This window comes from Acinonyx jubatus, chromosome A2 (assembly GCF_027475565.1).
Source record: "Acinonyx jubatus isolate Ajub_Pintada_27869175 chromosome A2, VMU_Ajub_asm_v1.0, whole genome shotgun sequence".
Lineage (NCBI taxonomy): Eukaryota > Metazoa > Chordata > Mammalia > Carnivora > Felidae > Acinonyx > Acinonyx jubatus.
Window position 1 is genome coordinate 153887820 of NC_069383.1, and position 20199 is coordinate 153908018.

The window sequence follows — 20199 nt, forward strand, 5'->3', positions numbered from 1 at the left end:
CTCACAATAGCCCAACACTGGAAACAACCCAAAAGTCTTTCAAGAGGTGAATGGATAAACACGGTGTGGTTCCAAAAATAAAATAAATACAAATGGATATAAGAAGAAACAGGCGGGGCGCGCCTGGGTGGCTCAGTTGGTTAAGCGTCTGACATCGGCTCAGGTCATGATCCCGCGGTTTGTGAGTTCGAGCCCCGCGTCGGGCTCTGTGCTCACAGCTTGGAGCTTGGGGCCTGCTTTGGATTCTGTGTCTCCCCCTCTCTCTGCCCCTCCCCTGCTCACGCTCTGTGTCTCTCTGTCTCTCAATGATAAATAAACGTTAAAAAAAGAAGAAGAAGAAGAAACAAGCTCTTGATAAACACAGCAACTTGGATAAGTCTCAAAGACATTATGCTTAGTGGAAGAAGCCAGACTGAAAAGGTCACATACTCTGGGATTCCACGCATATGACAACCTCAACAAGACAACACTAGAGGAGTCCCCCTTATCTGCAGGAGAGACGGTCCAAGACCCCCAGTGGATGCCTGGGAACCCTCATCACGTGCTATGTTTTCTCCTAAACGTATATACCTGTAATACGGGTTAATACGTAAGTTACACACAGTAAGAGAAGAGCAACAAAGATCAAATGGGACAGTTATAACCACAGACTGTAATACAAGGTACGTGACTGCGCTCGCTCGTGCTCTCTCTCTAATACCTGTACCCGCCCTTCTTGTGACAGGTGAGACGAAAAACGCCTATGGGAGGAGATGAAGGTGAGCGACACGGGCACGGGGATGTGGCGCTCCGACGCCAGTCAGGAGCAGGACCCCCGGGCCCAGGCCCCGGGCTGGCAGAGAGGCGGCGTGGAGCATGGGGCCTACTGGCTAGCGACGCGCGACGCGACCGGAGCAGCGGCTGCCAGGGGGTGGAGAGGCGGCAGGAAGAGAGGTTTTAGAGGTGGCACGTATCCTGATGACGGCAAAGGGGAGCAAGAATCTCTATGTGGGCTAAAACTAATAGAAAAAAAGGTCAATTTGACTTAGTGAGAACTTAAAAAATAAAACCAAAGGGAAAAGCAAACACGCACAAACAGAAAAGAAACCTAAGAAAACCAGCTGCGGGAGAGCCGCGACTGCCCCTGGTGCGACGGGAGGACCGCGTGCGTTTGTGAATTTACAGCGGGAGGCCCAAGAGGACAGTGGATCGTGAGTGAGGCGGTCTTTCTGACTACGGATCCCTGCGCTTTCCAACCTCCCCCCTGCTTTACACGGCAACGCCCACCAGGTCCCTGCGTGGACCCCCAACAAGGACAGAAGCTAAGGAAGCCTGAACGAGCGCCAGCTGCACCGCGGCCTGACTGCTGCCGATCTGCCGTCACCCAGAAAGTAACGGCTTCCCAGGGCTCCGCTGCTGTGCAAAGTCTGCTTGTTCTCACGTCAATCGTGCAGAAGACAACATTTTTCCACCAGGGGAAAAGAAAGGAGAGGAAGCCCTACCAAGAGGTTGACGGACTCGATGACGTCCAAGAACACCTCGTTCTTCCGGTACTTGATGCCCTCAGACCGCCAGGACACTGCGTTGGTGACGGTGGCTGGGGGCCTCGGGGCCCCCGTCTCCAGCTTGTGGCCTTCCTGGGTGATGTACCTGTGGGACCAGGCCCAGAGTTGAGGAGCTCAGGCACGGACATTCCGAAAACAGCCCCTCCCGGTGGCAGGCTCCAGTTTCACCTGGGCCGTTTAACACAAGAACGTCCGGATTTCCAAAAAGCCCCCAAAAACTCAAGTGACCATGAGCACAGAGCGCTCACTTAGGCCGGGGTGGCGGCGGAGGGGCAAGGAGCCGGCACGGGCGGGACCACAGGGAGTGTGCGCCAGGTGCCACGGCCACGTGCAGAGGGGACGGAGTCCCTGGAGGGGAGCTGGCGACCCCGACCCCCGCGGGGAACAACGCACGAGATGCAGACGTGGGCCAGTTCTCTGAGTAACCCTCGCCCCGTGTAAATGGGGAGCGGCACCTCTGACGGAGAACGCAGAAAAGGGGAGCCGCTCCCGCGGGGCGGGGTTCACAGAAAGTGCTTGATCCGTGTGCCCCGGTGTGAAGGGCAGGACGGCGAAGGAGGACACGGTTCTCTCTCAGCCTCGGTTACGTGAGCGGAAACAAAGGCGGTGACTCCCTGATAACCAGGCATCCAGTGCACCGCCCTGAACAATGCTCACGTTGTGCAGGGACGCGGAGCGGCCAAGAATCCAAAACCGCCCAACAGAAACCACAAAGGCAAGGAGACAGGGTGGCGGCACAGGGCGTGAAGGCACGCTCGCGTCCCCCAGCCCCAAGCCTGGGTCCCCACCGCACCCACTCACTCCTGCAGGATCTTGCTGTCGGTGGTCTGGGGGTAGCCGAAGTCCATGAGCTCATCCAGCAGCTCGTAGATGATGACAAAGTTGTCACGGATGCTCTCCTCCTCCAGCTCCTTGAAGTACTCTGAAAACACCTGGGCGGGGGTGGCAGGGGGCTGAGATGCGGGAGGGGGACCGCCCGCACAAACCCACTTGTCCTTCATGCCCCAGGGCCCAGAACCAACAGCCCTCTTGCCCACAAGCTGCATCTACCCACGTTCCAGGCTTGGCGACATGCCACAGACACGACCTCAGACTCAGGGGCCGCGGCAGGACAGCGACGGCTGCCCGTGAGGCAAGTCGCGGGCTGCAGGCAGTGCGGGCGTCCTCCGGGGGCCTGGTCAGAAGCCCTGCATCTCCACTCCCGAGGGTCCCTCTCTCCTCTCCTCCCTGACGGTCACCCCCAGTCTGGCTAGGGCCCCATCTGAGCTTCTCTTCAATCCCTGCTGTGAACAGTCACCCTTTGCCTCTGAGCTACAAGTGACTCAGATGAGGGCCAAGAGCCACTGGAGACAGAACCAGTGGCTCTTCCGGACTCTTCCGAGCCCCCTGGGCCACGGACACATGTCCCCCAGTTCAACAGAAAATTAAGTCGACCGAACAAGGGAAGGGAGAAAAGTTTCGTTAGCACCTGCACCGAAGGAAAGTCACAGGAAATGCCACACACGGCAGGAAGGAGAACGTTCTTCCCACCCTCTCGGACCTCCGGTGCCCCTCTTTACTCCTGCAACAGGGCCACCGCCCTGGCACGAAAGCCTACTCCTCAGCCTGCACTCAGGGCTTCCCAGGGGGACACATACTCTCCCGCCCCCATGTCTCCACGGCCCAGACCAGTCCCCCCGTGTTCAGCACCAGTGACTCCTGAGCTAGCTGCACGTGGTACCACCTGAGGGCTCACCGCAGGCCTCCCGGGTCCGATTCTCCACTTCCCTCAACCCCACGGCTCCTGCCCCAGCCCGGTCCCTCCATTTCTGCTCTGGAAGCCTGCAGCAACCTCCTCGCTGGCCTCCTTGTTGCCTTCAAGTTTTCCTCCACTTAGCAGCCACGGAGCCGATCTCAACTCCAATCAGGTCTCATCAGTCCCCGGCTTAAAGTCGCCTGCCATCTCTCGTCAGGAACGAAATCAAAACTCCTCACTAAGTCCTGTTTGCCCCCAACCCTGCAGCCCAGCCCCACCCACATCTTGCTGATCGCAGCCCCCCACGGGCCCCAGGCACACTGGCCAGCCCGATGCTCCCGACCGGACCACACGCACTGTGGCCCCAGGGCCTCTGCCTGTGCTGCTCTCGCGCCTCCCCACCTCTGCGCAGAACTGGCTGCTCTGCCCTCCTCCCGGCTAGCCTACCTCCCTAAACTCGGCCTCTCAGCGGGCTACCCTCCACCCTCCCACAGCCAGCTGTGGGGCGTACCTGTCCCTCCTGAGGCCCGGGCGCACCGACCTGCCCTGAGCTCCACCTCCTGCTCACTTTCCTCCCCTCGTCAGGGCAGAGGGACACTAAGGCCATGAAGTCCCACACACAGGGCAGCTGGAGCTCCCCTTCCCATTCCCTGGGGTTCCAGCCCCGGAACTCCCCAGGAGTGCTCCAGCCCTCGAGCACACAGCAAAGCCAGGGCGACTGACACCCCTCCCCGGGTCAACTCACCTGCACCACCTTATAAAGGAAGGAGAACACCAGCGACACACATGCGTTCTTCTTGGAGGTAGCAACCACTGCATGGCGGCCACGGTTAAGGAGAGTTCAGAGGCCCAGACTGCTGCCTCACAGACCCCGACTCACCCCGTGTCTTGGAAGGACCCCCACCCCCACCCCCACCCCCGGCTCAGAACCTCCCTCCACCCAACCCCCGGCCATTCACCAGGCCTTCAGTGGGCTACTGGGTCGGAGCCAGGCCCGGGACAGGTAGTCACCAGACACGGTCCCAAACCCCAGGAAGCGCTCGATGACAGAGAGGCAGCAGGGGGCACCGAGAGCCCGCCCCAGCTGCTGGGGCGGGGTGGGGGCTGCCCCGAGGAGGTGATATCTGCGCTGAGAGCTCTAGCCCAGGGTGGGCAGGCAGCGTGCGGCTCATTCCGGGAGCAGAAAGCAGGACTGCAGGCTCCAGAGGAGGCAGCCAGGGCCGACGCTGGGTCTGGCCCTTCCTGCAAGCCTTGGCCCCTGAAGCAAACCTTTTTAACGGAGCCCCATTTTCTCACTTGCTGGATGGGCGCCCGGCAGCAGAGTCGCTGAGGCAACGTGTGCGAAGTGCGTGGCACAGACGCCCCTCCGACGTCATCACGGGTGAGCATGTCCTGGACACTCCCTGCTCTTTCCCTCAAGGGCCTCGAGCCCCCCGGGGAGGCCGGTTCCTCCCCCGCAGGCACAGGGGCTGCGCCCTGGCCGTGGCCGTTCATGACACGCCTGGGCCGCCCGGCCCCAGGGCTGAGCTGGGAGCTGCAGGTGACAGGGACAGCAGGGGCCACGTCCACCTCACTTCCTGCCAGGAGCCGGGACCCACGTATCAGGTGCTGGGCCTCCAGCCCGGGTCGCATGCCTTCAGGTGCTAAGGAGGACCAGTGGGCACCGCAAGGCTGGGCCGGCCGGAGACCGTCACCGGACAGCAGAACTAGCGACAGGCCAGGGGCGCTGGGGGCACCGGGCAGCGGCACCTGGAGGGGTGAGCCATTGCTGTGTCCTCCCCGCTGCCCACATGTGGAGCCAGGGCCCAACCGGAAACTGGTCTGACGGCTCCCACTGGGCTCACACCCCCGCACCCCCCCCCCGCCCGCACCTGGGCACCCCCCCCCCCCCGCCCAGACCCGGGCGCCTGCACCGTCGTCCAGCTTCCGGGTTCCAAGCCACCTGCGGTACTCTCTCTGAGTACTCTGCGAGCAGCCCCCTGGGCCCTCCAGAGAGGTGAGGGAGAAACAGAGGCAGGGCCTCAGGGACCCAGACAGGATGGTAGCAGGTCCTGCACCTCCACTGCAGTCCGACCGGGGCTTTCTGGCCCCCTCCCCCTCTCCACATCCACTCCGGCTTCCCTGCAGCTTGGCCTCTGCTCAGCGGCCAGAAACCTTCAGAAAATGCAAATCTGATTTTGTGTCACCCCACCCCCCACCCCCTAAAACCCCCGGAAGGCTTCCCATCACATCTACGGTGACGTCCCTCGAGACCCCACAGCGTTGCTGACCACTTGGGCCCGCTCCCACCACATACCCCTTCCCGGTGTTCTCGCCACCCCTCCTGCAGCTTCCAGAATGAGCTTGTTCCTTCTGCAGAGCCTCTGCCCAGGTCTATCGCTCCTGGTGTCTGCCCACTGCTCTGGATGGTGGACACCTGGCCTTCCTGCAGGGCTCCTCTGGATGCCACCTCCTCAGGGAAGCCTTCCTGGGTCCCCAGACTAGATGAGGTCCCCTGGCACACCCTCTCCTCGCCCAGCTCCCGTCACACTTGCTACCGTGTTCTCCGCTCATCTCTTCAGGCCGCAGGGAGCTCCGGGAGGGTGTGCCCGACGGCCCTTGCTGTGCCCGAGCCAGCCCCGGGCCAGGTGCCGGCCACTCTCGGTTGCCTGCGGGCCCACACACGCGCACACGCACACACCCACGCAGGAGGCCCCCGGGAGCTCCCCCGCAAAGGGATACGATACAGATTGTTGTGCTTGATCCACATGAAGCGGACTCCCCCGTGGGCCAGGATGGGCGACAGCATCCCTTCCTCCTCCTTCTCCATCAGGATGGGCATGAAGTGCTCCACCTCGGACATGTCCACGTCGCCACGGTAGTTCCGGCAGATGAGCACCTAGGCGGGGGTGGGGGGTGAGGCTGCTTCCATCTGGAGGCCCACAGCCAGATGCGTGCGGTGGGGCGTGAGACGCGCCAACCTCCCTTGCCGCAAGGACCCCACTCACAGCCCTGGCCATCAGAGACTCCAGGCCGCGCTGACCTCTATCCCCCAGGGAATCCCTCAAGGAGCGCATTTCCCAGAGTGAACTCCACAGGGGCCAACTGGGTTCCTCGCGGGGGAAAGCAATACGAGGTCGCAGTCCAGAACTCAGTCAACTGGGAGATGCCAGGTGAAAACAACATCCTGTAGGTTCTCACTGCAGACCTCAGAGCCTTTCCTACGCTAATGCACTCTGCTCTTCTGCCTGTGTCAGGGTACCCAATCAGGGGACACTGCTGAGTGTTCACATCCACTAAAAGCCACCTGTGGCCAAGACTCGCACACAAGCGTTCGCTGCGGCTTTATTTTAAATAGACCCAGAGACTGGGGGCGCCTGGGTGGCTCGGTCAGTTGAGTGCCCAGCTCTTGATTTTGGCTCAAGTCATAATCTTATGGTTAGTGAGTTCGAGCCACTCGTTGGGCTCTGTGCTGACAACGCTGAGCCTGCCTGGGATCTTCTCCATCTCCCTCTCTCTCTGCCCCTTCCCAGCTCATGCACACGCACGCTCTCTCTCTCTCCAAATAATTAAATAAACTTTATAAATAGATAAACAGATTGATCGACGGATCCAGACTAGAGTGAGCACCAATGTCCTTCAACAGGCGACCACAAACAAGAACTGTGTCCATCCTGGAACGCAACTCAGCCACAAGAAGGAAAGACCACTGACTCGAGCCACAGCATGAGGGTCTATCAAGACCCCTGGGCCAGGTGAGCCACCAGACAACAGACGGCAAGTCCCATATCCTGTCCCACATAAAACCCACTTACATAAAACCCTCACCGACGGTGACAGAAAACCGGTGGCTTTCCGGGAACGGGCTGGACACAAGGGGCATGAGGAAGCTTTAGGGGGTGACAGGGTGTGTGCTTCTGGCTTCCTGGGTATATACAATGACCAAACACACCACGCTGTGCGCTGGAATAAACGCAGCTGGGTACACGTCCATCACGCCTCCCTGAAGGAACAAGGAGGCAGCCTGAAGCTCCGCCAGGCTGAGCAAGGCTCCATCTGGAGACGCCGCCTACAGCTGCCGCCGCTCTCGTGAGCTCATGTGGGCAGCAGCTGCAGGGCCCAGCTACGTGCGTGCGGAGGTCGGCCTTGCTGAGCTGACCAAGCTGGGAGCCGCCTGCGTCACAACCTGGGCTTTTGTAAAATCCATGGTCATCATTGTTTCAAGCCAGGAGAGAAGGAGAGAATCAAAACGAGAACCTCCTTCCTGGCTTCTCTTTCGTGGTCCGTGCCCTTTTCCTGCTGAGGTTCACAAGGCCGCTTAGGGCCTCTTAGGCACCCAGTGGGACAGCCAGGCCCGGACTGAGGGACTCCCATGTCCCCTCTCCTGTGCTCCTTGCCCAGAATCTATACTGACCGGCCACGAGGTGGGGCCACTATTTTTACAGAGATGCCCAGTGATGCCTAGAACTCTGGCACCAGCCGCCTGAGGTCACAGCCAGCAAAGCTGAGTCCAGATCCTAACCAGTTCTCACCCCCCGCACGGCCCCTTCTGCTCCCTAACACTGCTTTCCTGGGCTTCCCAAGGCCCCACCTTCCTTCTCAGGTATATGACTTTGGAGACTGCCGCTGGCAGGGAGCCTCAAGGCCCCTAGTGCTCAAAGGAAAGAGGAAGCATTTCTTTTGCTTGCCTTCGTGTCCAGGGCTCCGGAGAGGTCCACTCACCCACCCAGCACACACCGCGGGCCCCTCTGCCGCACACCATGCTGGGCCCGGGGACCAGAGGTGACCAAAACAAACAGGGTCTCTGAACTGGGACGCCGACTTAGGAGAAGTGGAGAGCCTCCCAAGGGTGTGACCTTCACACTGAGGCCTGAAGGGACAGGTGCTACACAGGCAGAAGGACGGCGGTGGCTGAAGCCGCGGGACAGAGCAGGGGTGCAGTCCAGGGGGAGACCTTGGAGCACTGGTCGGGGGGGCGTGAAGACGGTCTTGGAGCCTGGGCCGCAGGCCCCAGGTGAGAGAGCAGAGGACAGGTTGAAGGGAGACAGGCAATGCTGAGGTGACAAACCTCTATCCCCACGGCTGCTCTGTCCATCTCACCCCTCTGCCCCCACCCCAGCTCACTCCATTCCGGCCATCCTGGTCCCCCAGCTGCTCTCTGAGCCATCCACATCTACTCCTGCCTCGAGGCCTTTGCACTTGCAATTCTCTCTGTCCAGGATGCCTGGGCCTCTTCTGATTTCTCAAGCCTCACCAAAGATGGCACCTCCTCCAAGAAGTCTTCCCTGCTTGCCCTGCCTGAAAGGTCATAACCTGTCCACTTTTCCTTCACTGCCCACTACACTGCTGCACTATAACCCGTATCCTCCTCTACGGTCTGTCCCTTCCACCAGAGTCTAACACTCCCTGAGAACAGTGACCACTTCCATCTCATTCACGGCTGTGTCCCAGAGCCCACAACAGAGCCTGACCCCAGTGAGTGCTCAGGAAATGTCCGTGGAGTGAACACGAAGGTGAGGAGAGGACGGAGGCCAGGATAATGCCCAGGTCTCCAATGAGGACAGTCGCATGGATGGCGGTGTCGCTCAATGAGGTGGGAGAGAGCAGGTCTGCAGTGAAGAGCGAGCAGGTGAGAGAGAGCAGGTCTGGGGAGAGAGTTCAGGGCAAAGGCCAGGTTTGTGGCAGCTGTAGGACCTCCGAGGTGTCCCAGAGAACAATGCATCTCTAGAGCAATCCTCTGGGATGCGGCACACATCGAGTCACTGGCACACTGGCGAGAATCAAAGCAGACCCAAAGAGAGGGGCAGTGTCAGGGGGCCGCCCAGGCCCGAGTACGAGGGGCCGACATCCACGGGGAGGGGCCGGGAGACTCGACAGAAATGGGCCAAACGAGAGAGAGCGGCAACTCAGAGGCTAATGGACGCCCGCTGAGGAGTGTGGTTGTGATGTCAGAAACTGCAGAGAAACAAGAAAGATAAGGGCCAAGAAGCGTCCACGGACGGCCTTCTAGCAGCCAAATGTGGCCATGCTGGTTTCCTTGCGCTCAGAGGTTCCGGGCGGCTGGCAGACAGACGTGTTGTTGTGAATTTCCTAATGTGCCTTACCTTATTTTTTGCTAAAAACGGTCCGCACAAAAGGTCCTTTCAAGACCTGAGGTCCAAGGGCATGGAGTAACAAATGGCACGATGGCTGCTGAGAGCGGGAGGCAAGCCCGCGGCTGCCCTGGGAGCTTCCCAAAAGGCAGGTCTGATCATGCTCCTCTGAGGCTTCACTCTCCTCCAGTGGCTCCTCCTTCCTGGGATCAGAGCAGTGCCCTCTGCTCCTCACGCCCATCTGGACATCCTCGACCACCCACGGCCACACCGGTGCCACCCTCCAGGCTCCAGCATTCCCCAGGGCTGCTGGCCCGCCAGCCCCAGCAGGCTGCCCCCGACTCTTCAGGCCTACTGCGGTGACTCCTTGTCCAGCTGACTGTCACCTGGTCCTATGGCACCTCCCTTCTCCAGGTGGCCTTCTGTAACTACTTCTGCAGCCAAAATCGAGGTTGGCAACCATATTACCTAGGGCCTTGTCCATGCCCTTGCAGCTACCTAGATCTGACCACCTGGATCCATCAGCTTCCATGTGTCTCCCCACCTCAAGGCCCTCGATGGGGTTAAGCAGGACTGTGGGCCATGGGGGGTGCTGAGCCTGTCTTAAGCGTCTGCTCAGAGAGCTCGCACAACAACACCATAAAAGCCTCGGGTGAGCAATGATGGAAACAAGGCGCAGAGAGAAGTTACTTTGCCTGGGGTTACACAGCTGAGCACCAGAGGTGGGTTTTGAACTCAGCCTTGAGTTTTGAACTTCCACAGTCATGGTGAGATAGGCAGCACTGGGCTTGGTGGCATGCTAGGTGCTCGGGAAAGGTTTGCTGAATGAGTGATCTGAGATAAGGCAGCCTCTGGGAACTCTGGGGACCCAGTGGCCAGGACGGGAGCAAGAACACGTGCCACAAGGGCTCTGGGAACGCTGCACCCACCCAGCCCCTGGTGTGCCCTGTGACTGATCCCTTGCCTGAGGCCTGAGGAAGGGAGCCCAGCACCGGGCCTCACTAGCTGTTGACTTTGGGTGGCATCCAGGGCAGGCAACCCACTCAAGGGACTCCTGGAAAGTTCCAGAGCCAGGGACTCCGGGAGGGGAGCAGGAAGGGACAGCCACTTCACCTCTTCACTCCCCACGGCTTCTGAGCTAACTCTTGCCTGCCCCACCAAGGCCTGACACCCACCCCTCTCTCTCTCTCTCGGTGATCCACGCGGAGCTTGGTTAACATTGTACTGTTCCTGTAACTCCCAGATACAAGAGCCCAATACTCACTTGCCTTCCAGACTGGACGGACCGGGGGAAAAAGCAGCAGCCCACTGTGAAAGGCTTGGAGATCCCCCCTCTAAGAGGTTTTCCCAGATTCCCCTGGGAATGGCACTTGGGTCCTAATTAAATTGCCCACCTCTTCCTTCAGGTCTCAGCCAGATTTGTCCCTCCTTCCCGGAAGCCCTCCCTGACCCCCAGCCCGGCACAGTGTCCTATTACATCCTCACTGCTTCATCACTGCACCCAACATTGATTTGTACTTTGTGAGATCAGTGTCCCTTTCTCCCACCAGACTGTGAGCTCCAGAAGGACAAGGACAACTCCGATTTTGCTCACCAAAAGCAGCCCAAGCCTAAACACCCTGTATGGCACTTGGCAGGTGCCCCCCAAATACCAGCCGACTCCTAGACCTGCCACTCTGTAACTGGTGTGACCTGGGGCAAGTTGCACACCTGTGTGCCTCAGTTTCTCCCTCTGTAAAATGACCCTCCCATCACCCACTTCACTCAACCCTCGTAACTCGGGTGTCACACTGAACGTTAAGAAATTTTTACAGGGACTGGCAAAGAAAAGTCGAAGGATAAACAGGGGGCAGGGCTGGCCCGAGGGCACACTGTCCCCGACACGCCTCACCACCTTGGGCCAAGGGTCGCACGGCACCCGAGAGCCAGTCCTGGCTTCGAAGCCTGATGCGGGCCGCTCTCCCCGCCGTCTCGGGTTCCCGGATGCCCCCACGGAGGCTTGAGAACCCGGCCCATGGGGGGCGGGGGGGTCAGTGCAGCTGCGTTACCTAGCAACAGGGCGGGGCTCGTGGATCGAAGCCCCCGCCTTGTACCCTAGCAACAGGGTGGGGGCCTCAGGTGAGGTCTACAGGCCTCCCTGCCTAAGACTAGGGTGGGTCCCATTGGCCGGTTACCAAGCAACAGGATGGGTCTCACCCCCCCCCCCACCCAGGGGCGAGGCCCCGCCGGTTGCCTGGCAACGGGGAGGGTGCGGAGCCATCTGTACCTTGCCCTTTAGGTCCAGCACGTAGACGGCGCTGGCGGACATGACGGCTGCGGGAAGCCTCGGCAACTGCCGAGGGCGGCGGCGACGGCGGGGACTGCCGGGCGTTGAGCAAGGCCGGGCGTGCCCCGCGACAGTTCGCCTCCACTTCCGGCCCGGGAAGCCGCGCGCGAACCGTTATGTCCGGCCGGGGAGGGGCTGCCAGGAAGGCGCAGGCGCGAGGCGGGTACGCGCAGGCGCGGTACGTCCGATGTGCCCTTATTTCCGCTCCGGCCTCAAGCATCCCGGAAGTAAGGCCCAGAGGGGCGGGCCTGGGCGGCGCCAGGCGGGGCTGATTGAAACGAGGCCCTCTCTGGCTGCTAGGCTGGGAGACAAGCCAGGGCAGCTGGAAACCCCGCCCCGCCTTCGTTGGCCAAGTTAGGTGACATACCGTCGGTGGAACCCCACCTGGGGCCCAGCCCCATGAAACTCCTAGCCTGGTGGGGGAGTCTAGGAAACAAATACAGTTACCAACTGTAATATGCTTTATAGGGGGAGGGTAAGGTGGTTGTTACCTTGAAAAGAGGTCAAACAAACTCTGAATAGCAATCAAGTCTTACCAAGGGTCACGACCTGTCACCTGTCAGTGTCAACACTCATCAGAGCTTGTTTATTGCCTGGAATGATCTGAAAACCACGCCCCACCGAACCTAGGTGAAAAGCACATATTTCATTTCTGTAGTTAGTGACCGCAGTGGGTGATGCAAACTGTGACCCCTGATTAATCAATTGAGTATCTCGTCACTTTTATGAACACTCAGGCTGTGGCAAAATGCCTGCATTTTGTCCTACGGAACCATCCATCACTTGCTCTGGGAATCCCAACCCTTGCAGTATCAGAACCGTTTACTCAGGCTGCCTGCCTGATTTTTAATCTTCCCTCCTATCTCCTTTGGGGTTTTGAAAGATGGCTTTTGCCAACATATCCTCTGCTTAGGATAAAGTGCAAGAAAATCCAGAGGAGAAAACTGGAATATTTAATGACTACTACGTAAATCCTGGGCTGGAAGCATTCTTGCACAAAATGGCCATGAGAGGGTTTTTGACAATTGTCTCGTAAAACACCCTAGCCTCATACTGCACCCAAAAAGAAAGACAAAAAGAAAAATCACCCAGGAGAGGTGACCCCTTATCATGGAGCATTTCCTTTCAGGCTTGCTCTGGGCATTTTGTTTAGATGTTTAAAATCAGTATTGTGGGGGACTGGGAGGAACAGACTGGACAAAAGCCTTCTGAAAAAACAAACTCTCAGGTACAAAGAGTACCATCACGGTAAACACACCCTACACCTAAGTTACTCGTAACCTCCTTTTTCCATACGTGGGGGAATTCAGGTCCTATCTGAATTTCATCCTTGGTATTTACATTTAATGTGTAAGCCAGATTTGACCTCTGCACCATCTCAAAAAAGATCATACCCATTGTGGTAGGTCAGGGTTTCTCAGACTTTCCTGCCCATTAGGATCGTCTGAGGAGCTCTGAAAATTCTCAGTGACTGAACCACCCCAGCCAGCATCAGTGGTTCTTAATGCTCCGGGAGAGTCTAACATCCAGAAGAGCTTGAGAAACTGTGCTAGACTAGCAGTGATGGCCCCCAATAAACCACATCTCCTGGTGTCCATGCCCAGAGTTCTCTCCCAGATTGGGTTTGGCAATGTGACTTGTGTTGGCCAAAGGAATAAACAACACAGAGAAAGGTTCTGGAGGATGAGATGCCACCTTGGACTTTCTGGCCCCAGGCAAGTCAACGTAGCTACACAAGTGAACCACACCACATGGCACAGAACCGTCCAAATGAGCAATCAATCCACAGAAGAGAAATCCTGCCATTTGAGGTCACTCAGCTTTAGACTGGGTAGGCAGGGAGGTGGAATATCTATATTCCACCATCCTGACATGTGCTTTTCACAGCACATCATGCTCACAAACCCCAACTGCTGGCTCAGGGATGGAAAAGGCCTCAAAGTGCCTTTCTGCGAGGCAATGGGGGAACCTACCCAAAAGAGCCACTGCTAACGAGAGTCTATTACCTCTCGGGGGGGTGGGGGGCTATATACCACAGGTGAAAAAAACAGGTCATCTACTTTTTTCCAAAGCGAGGGTGAATGGTCATTTTGCAGCATGCACATTCTTTATGTGCAATAAATCCCAAAAGCAGCATTTCTAGTGATAGTCAAACCGCTTATAATTAAGACACTCAGACTTCTATTTAATAACTATTTTTTGCTTTATTCTCTTCACCATATGACAGCCCCAAACCCAACACGATTTTGTTATTCTTTCACCTCCTACGTCAACAGAGACTTCCTCCCAATAGTATATGCAGTTTGATCCTCATCAGGTAGGAACACGTAGGTCCTCAAAAGAGATCACGGCTCTCCAGCACCAGGACGTGGGTCCTCCCCTTTGACTGTATTGTACTGTCTATGCCAGGGCTCTGCCCAGGTCCTGCCACCCCTGAGATGTCCTTAGGCCAGAAATGCCAAGCAGGCTACAAGTTATGTGCCACTCTGAATAAACACAGGGGCTGCTTAGAGCCTAGAGTTGAGGGCAGTGAGGCAGGCAGCGTCCGGGTTCCATTACAAAGAATGCTGTGTTTGATTAGTGATGTCTGCCAGGGCCACACCCTCTAAACTCGTCTGGAATGGGGGCACTAGGGGAAGAGGCTGTAAGTCCGCCAGGAGCTCAGACAGGGACAAAGCGTACATTTCATCCTTGCCTTTGGCAGTGGCTCTATTTCCAGGCTGTGTGGTCTTACACACCAGGGGCCTGAGGAGGCATCTGAAGGCCAAGAAAGTACAAGTGGCTTCCCTACGCTCTGGAAGAAACAGTACAAGCCCCAAGCAGGAGGAAGCTCAGAAGGAGAGCTCACGTAGGGCCCCACAGGGTCTGTAAGCTGCCGGCTGTGTTAGCATTACCTCCTGATCCCCTGGAGTCCGTTTCATCCAAGAAAAGATGGCTGGCTGACTGTCAGAGTTAGATGCAGTTTGGGGGCAAAGACCCTTTTCTGTGACACACGGAAATAACCTCAATCTCTGGATAGACTTTTAAAAATCTCTAGTCCGAACTAAAAAAATTTGATCTTCTACCGAGAAACCAAAATAGAGTAAAAGGACAGTCTTACTTTAATCGAGTTCCAGAAAGAGGACACACTGCTTTGGAAAGCACTTGTCTCAGCAGAAGACGCAAGGGTGTGTGTAAAAGAATGTTCTTAGAAAACACCAAAGGCACCAAACAGAGCCCCGATTTCGCCTTCCATTTCCCCTTGGTGCCACTCCATACCCTGGGTGGGGAGGCTACTTGGTCCAGCTGACTTTGGGAATGTCATAGTGCTCCGTGAGGGTGTCCAGGTGTCTGTTGAAATCCTGGGAAAGCCGAGGAGAAAACCCACATCAGCAGAGTCTCGGGCAGGGCACCAGGGTTGCGAGACACTGCCCACTCCTGCTTTTCCACATCCTGCCTCTCCTTGCTGAGCCCCCTCCCCTCAAAGCCACCCGGCCCTGAACCCTGGCCTCATCCTTACATGACCCGGGGAGGCGTCGCTTCTGTTGGGCACCCCCCGCCCAACACTCCAATGGCTCCCTCTGCCAGGCTCCTAACCTCTGGGCCCAGCCAGGAACCCACAGAGCCTGAGGTCTTTCCCCCTGGGCACGTGACTTACCTCCACTCTCTGCTTGTGGGTTTTGGATGCTTTCTTCAGGATCCTTTCCATTTGCTGGAGAGAGGAGAGACACGGAGGTTGAGCTCACACACTTGACACAGCCCAGGCCTGCGTGGGGCAGAAGACAGAAGCCCCCGCCAGCTTGGCTCTGGAATGGCTGGAGGTCTCGGGCGTACATCTCGCCCCTCCCTCACCTCTCCTCAGGCTGGTCCGACAGGGATGCCCGGCCACAGCATATCCCACCAGGAACCCAGGTCAGGTGCCCTTCGGTCAGTGTCAAGCAACGTACTGGCACTGACTCGAGTCGACTCCGCTGGGAGCTGTAGGTGTGCTTCCTGCAGCCCTGGGCAAGGGCAGTCTCTTGCAGGCATTCCCATTTGGCAGGAAAAGAAAGTCTCGGATGGGGTTTGAAGAAGGATGAAAAATGAGAAGCGTAGGGGCACCTGGGGGGCACAGTCGGCTAAGCGTCCAACTCTCGATTCTGGCTCAGGTCATGATCTCACAGCTCATGAGAGGGAGCCTCATGTGGGGTTCCCAGCTGTCACTCGGAGCCAGCGTGAGATGCTCTGTCCCTCTCTCTCTGCCCCTCCCCTGCTTGTGCGTGCACACCCTCTCTCTCAAAAATAAAAAAAATAAACTTAAAAAAAGAAAAATGGGGAAGATAAAGAGCCCAACACGTAATAGGAGCTCAAGGGAACAGATGCTGGTGACACAGTGCCAGGGGGGCTACAAGATGCAGAGCACCGTGACAATCAGGACTGCGGAATCCGTATCCTGCCCCACCCCCCCTTCTTAATCCCCGATGCTACCTAGGAAGAGTGTAGAGCATGCGATGCATGGCCAGACACACCCGGGGCCGCACCTGGCTCTACACGTACTGACCGGGTGACTGTGGCCGACTCTGGTAGTCCCCCTGTGAACCGTGCTGCCTGGTCGTGGGGCCCTAGCGTGGTTCTCCGTCACCATGACTCTGGGCTGGCCCTGTGACTCAGTTTACTTAACAGAACGCAGTGCCAGTGCTGGGCCAAAGCTGTAAGAGCCGGCCGCCTTTGCTTTGCGTTCTTGGAAGTCACCCACCACACAGGAAGTCTGATGACCTTACTGAAAGAAAGGACCCGGCAGATGAGACGACGCGCGCGGAGGGAGGAGCAAGGAGGCGCCAGACACGCGATGGCGAGGCTAGCTATCTTGGCTGTTCCGGCCCCGCCGGGCCTCCAGCCCCAGCCAAGCCGAGTCAGCCCACAGGAGATGATCCCCGTCACCCACCACCCGGCTGCCCCTCCCTTTCCTTCCCTGCCTCTTCTTACGCTGTGAGCCCACGTGAGGGCTGTGCCCCCTCACGAGAGGCCGCGCTGACGTGGGCAGCTGACATCAGTGCCAGGCGCTCGGCGGGGCTCCGCCTTCCCTCTCCCCAGTCCACGCACCAAGTTCACAGGGTGCCCTGTGGGCTGTCACCACCCCCACTTCCCAGAGAAAAGGGGGAGCAGCATGCACAATGGGTGATGGGGCTGGAGACGCCAAGCCCTACCACTTCAGGCTGGGACTCGGCCCCGGGGGCCCTCCTTCCAAGAGCTGCCCAGCCTTCATGCCCGCTGTGCTCCACGGGACACTCGCCCACAAGGGATTCCGCGTTTCCCCCCTCCACCTGCCTCCGCCCACACCTTCTCCCTTCTCTCCCCTGGTTCAAACCAGATCCACGGCAGCACTTCCGGTTTTCAACACCAGCACCAAAAACGTCCCCTTGACCTTCCACCACCTTCCAGCTATGTGCTTGTTTCTCTGGTCCTCTTGCTAGATCTTCCAAGAGTTATTTCTGCATCGTCTCCACCTTTGCCTTTCCCTACCCACCCTTGGATCCCCTCTCATCAGCCTCTCTTCCTCCACGTTCCAAATGCCACCGACTTCGGGCTCTCGGTAGTCACCCTACAAGACCTCTTGGCAGCAAATGACACTGTTGATCACTTTCTCCTGAAGACACTTTCTCCACTCAGCTCCTAAGGACACCCTCTCCCGGTTTTCCTCCTTCTCCTGAGGGATCCTTTACAACTTCAGATTCTAGACCTCTTCTCTGTCACTGTCTCTCCTCGGAGGATCTCATCCAGTCAGAGGGTCTCCTCACAGCAATTCCAGAACGTTCAGGAGAGGCCCAGACCTCTCCTCCAAACTGCAGATTCAGGTATCACACTGTCCACGAGAATTCTCCATTTGGATTTCTAACAGGCCCTCAAACATAACCTCTCTAAAACCAAGGTCTTGTTGCCCCGCTTTAGAAAGCTGCTTTAGGGGCGCCTGGGTGGCTCTGTCGGTTGAGCGTCCGACTTTGGCTCAGGTCATGATCTCACCGCTTGTGAATTCAAGCCCCGCGTCGGACTCTGTGCTGACAGCTCAGAGCCTGGAGCCTGCTTCGGATTCTGTGTCTCCCTCTCTCTCTGCCCCTAACCCACTTGCGTTCTGTCTCTGTCTCTCTCAGAAATAAATAAACATTAAAAAAAATTAAAAAAAAAAAAAAGGGAAGAAAGAAAGCTGCTTTAGAGCCTGCTGTCCTTCTTACTGCGGTAAATAGCACTTTCACTTACCCAGCAACTCCTACCAAAAATCGTGGTCATCCCTCATTCTTTCCTAGCCCACACCCAGTCCATCAACTAATCCTGCTGTTCTCGCTCCAAAATCCATCCCAAACCTTATAACTTCTATGGCTTCCAGTACTACTGTCCAACTCTGGGGCATGCATATATATATATAGCCTGATGGTTACCCCTCTCCCAAGAGGAGTAACACCCCAGCCTAACCTGTGACTATAACCTCAGGGAAGGAAATTAAGTGCATTCGCTTGTTAAACCCTCACCACAAACCCATTAGGTAAGGACTTCAGCCCCACTTTACAGATGAAGAAAATGAGGTGTGGGAGGTTAACCGACCTGCCCAGAGCTACACCACCACCAAGAAGCGGTAGAGACACAATGGAACCCAGGTTGGTCTTGCCAAAGCCAGTGTGTCTCACCATTTTTTTTTTTTTTTTATGACTCAATTAGGCCTGAGAGTAATGAGTTCACTCTTCCTGATGTTACTGGACCAAACACCCCAGACCAGGGTTAGGGTTTCTCAGCATGAACACTTGATATTTGGGGCCAGATCACTTTTTTTGTTGCAGGGGGTTCTATCTTGGTCACTGTAGGACACTGACCAGCATCCCTGGCCTCATCCCACTAGATGCCAGTGGCACTACCCCCACCCCTGCCAACACACCAAGTTTTATCAAACGAAAATGTCTTCGAACATTGCCAAATGTCTTAAGGGTGGAGGTGGGATACAAAATGGCACCCCATTGAGAACCACCAACCTAGACTGATTATTCCCTTCCCCTAGATACCAGGCTGAGCTTATTTATCCTCTGCTAACATCTCCTACCCCCTACTGTCCAAATTTACTGTGTTTACTATTAAGCTAAGTGATTTACTGCAGTGCCTAGGTGGCTCAGTGGGTTGAGCTTCTGGCTCTTGGTTTCAGCTCAAGTCACAATCTCACAATTCCTGAGTTTGGGCCTCGCATCGGGCTCTGTGCTGACAGTGCAGAGCCTGCTTGGAATTTTCGCTCTCTCGCCCTTTCTCTGCTCCTCCCCCTTCTCTCTCTCTCAAAATAAATAAACTTTTTTTTTTTTAAATGTTCATTTATTACTGAGAAACAGAGCGAGACAGAGCACGAGCAGGAGAGGGGCAGAGAGAGAGAAGGGGAGACACAGAATCTGAAGCAGGCTCCAGGCTCTGAGCTGTCAACACAGAGCCGGGGTGGGGCTGGAACTCACAAACCGCGAGATCATGACCTGAGCTGAAGTCGGATGCCTAACCAACTGAGCCACCAGGCGCCCCTCAAAATACATAAACTTTTAAAAAATATATAAAAGAATTAAAAAAAAAAAACCTGCCAAAGTCATCAAAGTAACAGACTTCCTGGAAATTTACAGCAGGAGGCATGACCATTTAATATCAACAGCTAACGTCAGCTGAACACTGACTTGGGACAAACCAAGTGCCAAATGCTTTACCTGCATGACTTCATTTAAAGTTCTCACACCTTTTAGGCGACAGCACTATCCTAACCCCTCCAGATAAGTGAACTGAGGCAGAGAGAAAATGAGTTATTAGCCCAGTGTCACTAGACAAATGAAAGGCTGCGCTGGAATCCAAATTCGGTCCCCAGCTCTGGCCTCCTTTCAACGCCAGCTCTAGCTTTCTCCTCTGCCATCCACTCTGGCCAGAGGTGCTTCCCGTCCCCGGAGCTCCCCCAGCGCGGACTCTTCCTCCTCCACGTAGCATCTTCTTCCCGGAATTAACGCCTCTCTGACCGCTCGCCACCCCTTCGAGCGTCCCGGGCTGACCCCAATTTCGAGTCGTCAGGCCCTGTCTCTGCATCCACCTCGGGAGACCCAGACCCGCTGCGCGGGGCATCCCCAGCTTCCCCATCCGCCTTACCCGCTTCTCTTGCATCTTCTCGAAGGCTGCCTGGGCGGGGGTTCGCTTGTCCAGGCCACGCCGCTTCTCCTCCTCGTTCTTTTTGCTCGTTCCCATTGCTTCCAGGAGTTTCGCTTTGTCTTTGTCCTTCTTTTTCTTTTTCCTGGGAGGGGAGAAGCGCGGGGGAGAGGAGGTAAGGGCGGATCGCGGGGCAAGAGCTCTGGAACTCTAGATGACGGTTAAGGGGACAGAAGACAACCTTTCGCGGTACTCTTGGACACTCACCGCTTGGTGACGCCGAGCTCTGCGACGCCTTTCAGTTTCAGGGGCCCCTTTTGAACCTGCTCGTAGGCCGCCATGACACCGTCTGCGATTCCGTAGGTAAACTGCTACATTTCCTGTTTGAGAACGCTATTTCCTCCCGAACGCCCGCCTCAC

The 20199-nt window shown here is 56.9% G+C and overlaps 2 protein-coding genes across 3 annotated transcripts in view; both read right to left on the reverse strand.

Annotated features, from left to right (window-relative positions):
• The window catches only part of AP1M1 (adaptor related protein complex 1 subunit mu 1), a 29321-nt gene extending 17540 nt beyond the window's left edge, over positions 1-11781 (reverse strand). Inside the window, exons 1-5 of one of the 2 annotated variants that reach the window (XM_027038215.2) lie at positions 11617-11781; positions 6001-6157; positions 4025-4092; positions 2346-2476; positions 1482-1629 (exon numbers count right to left, since the gene is read on the reverse strand). In XM_027038215.2, coding sequence (XP_026894016.1) covers positions 1482-1629; positions 2346-2476; positions 4025-4092; positions 6001-6157; positions 11617-11658 — 546 coding nt within the window. In that variant the 5' untranslated portion in view covers positions 11659-11781. Of the gene's footprint in view, positions 1-1481; positions 1630-2345; positions 2477-4024; positions 4093-6000; positions 6158-11268; positions 11551-11616 lie in introns of those variants that run through there. The other variant, XM_053219699.1, reaches the window with a different exon arrangement.
• Positions 11782-13855: 2074 nt separating this feature from the next.
• Positions 13856-20199, reverse strand: FAM32A (family with sequence similarity 32 member A). The gene is made up of 4 exons (XM_015084113.3): positions 20047-20199; positions 19783-19924; positions 15314-15367; positions 13856-15017 (listed from the first exon to the last, which is right to left on the reverse strand). Exons 1-4 carry the CDS (start codon positions 20118-20120, stop codon positions 14949-14951), a joined length of 339 nt encoding a protein of 112 aa, XP_014939599.1. The 5' UTR covers positions 20121-20199; the 3' UTR covers positions 13856-14948.

Bases quoted from the DNA above. Each gene is read 5' to 3' on its own strand.
- FAM32A (XM_015084113.3), bottom strand. From the start codon at position 20,120: ATGGCGGCCTACGAGCAGGTTCAAAAGGGGCCCCTGAAACTGAAAGGC. The intron at 19,925-20,046 runs GTGAGTGTCCAA...CTCCCCTCCCAG, and splicing joins GAGCTCGGCGTCACCAAGCG to GAAAAAGAAAAAGAAGGACA. The intron at 15,018-15,313 runs GTAAGTCACGTG...CGGCTTTCCCAG, and splicing joins CCCACAAGCAGAGAGTGGAG to GATTTCAACAGACACCTGGA.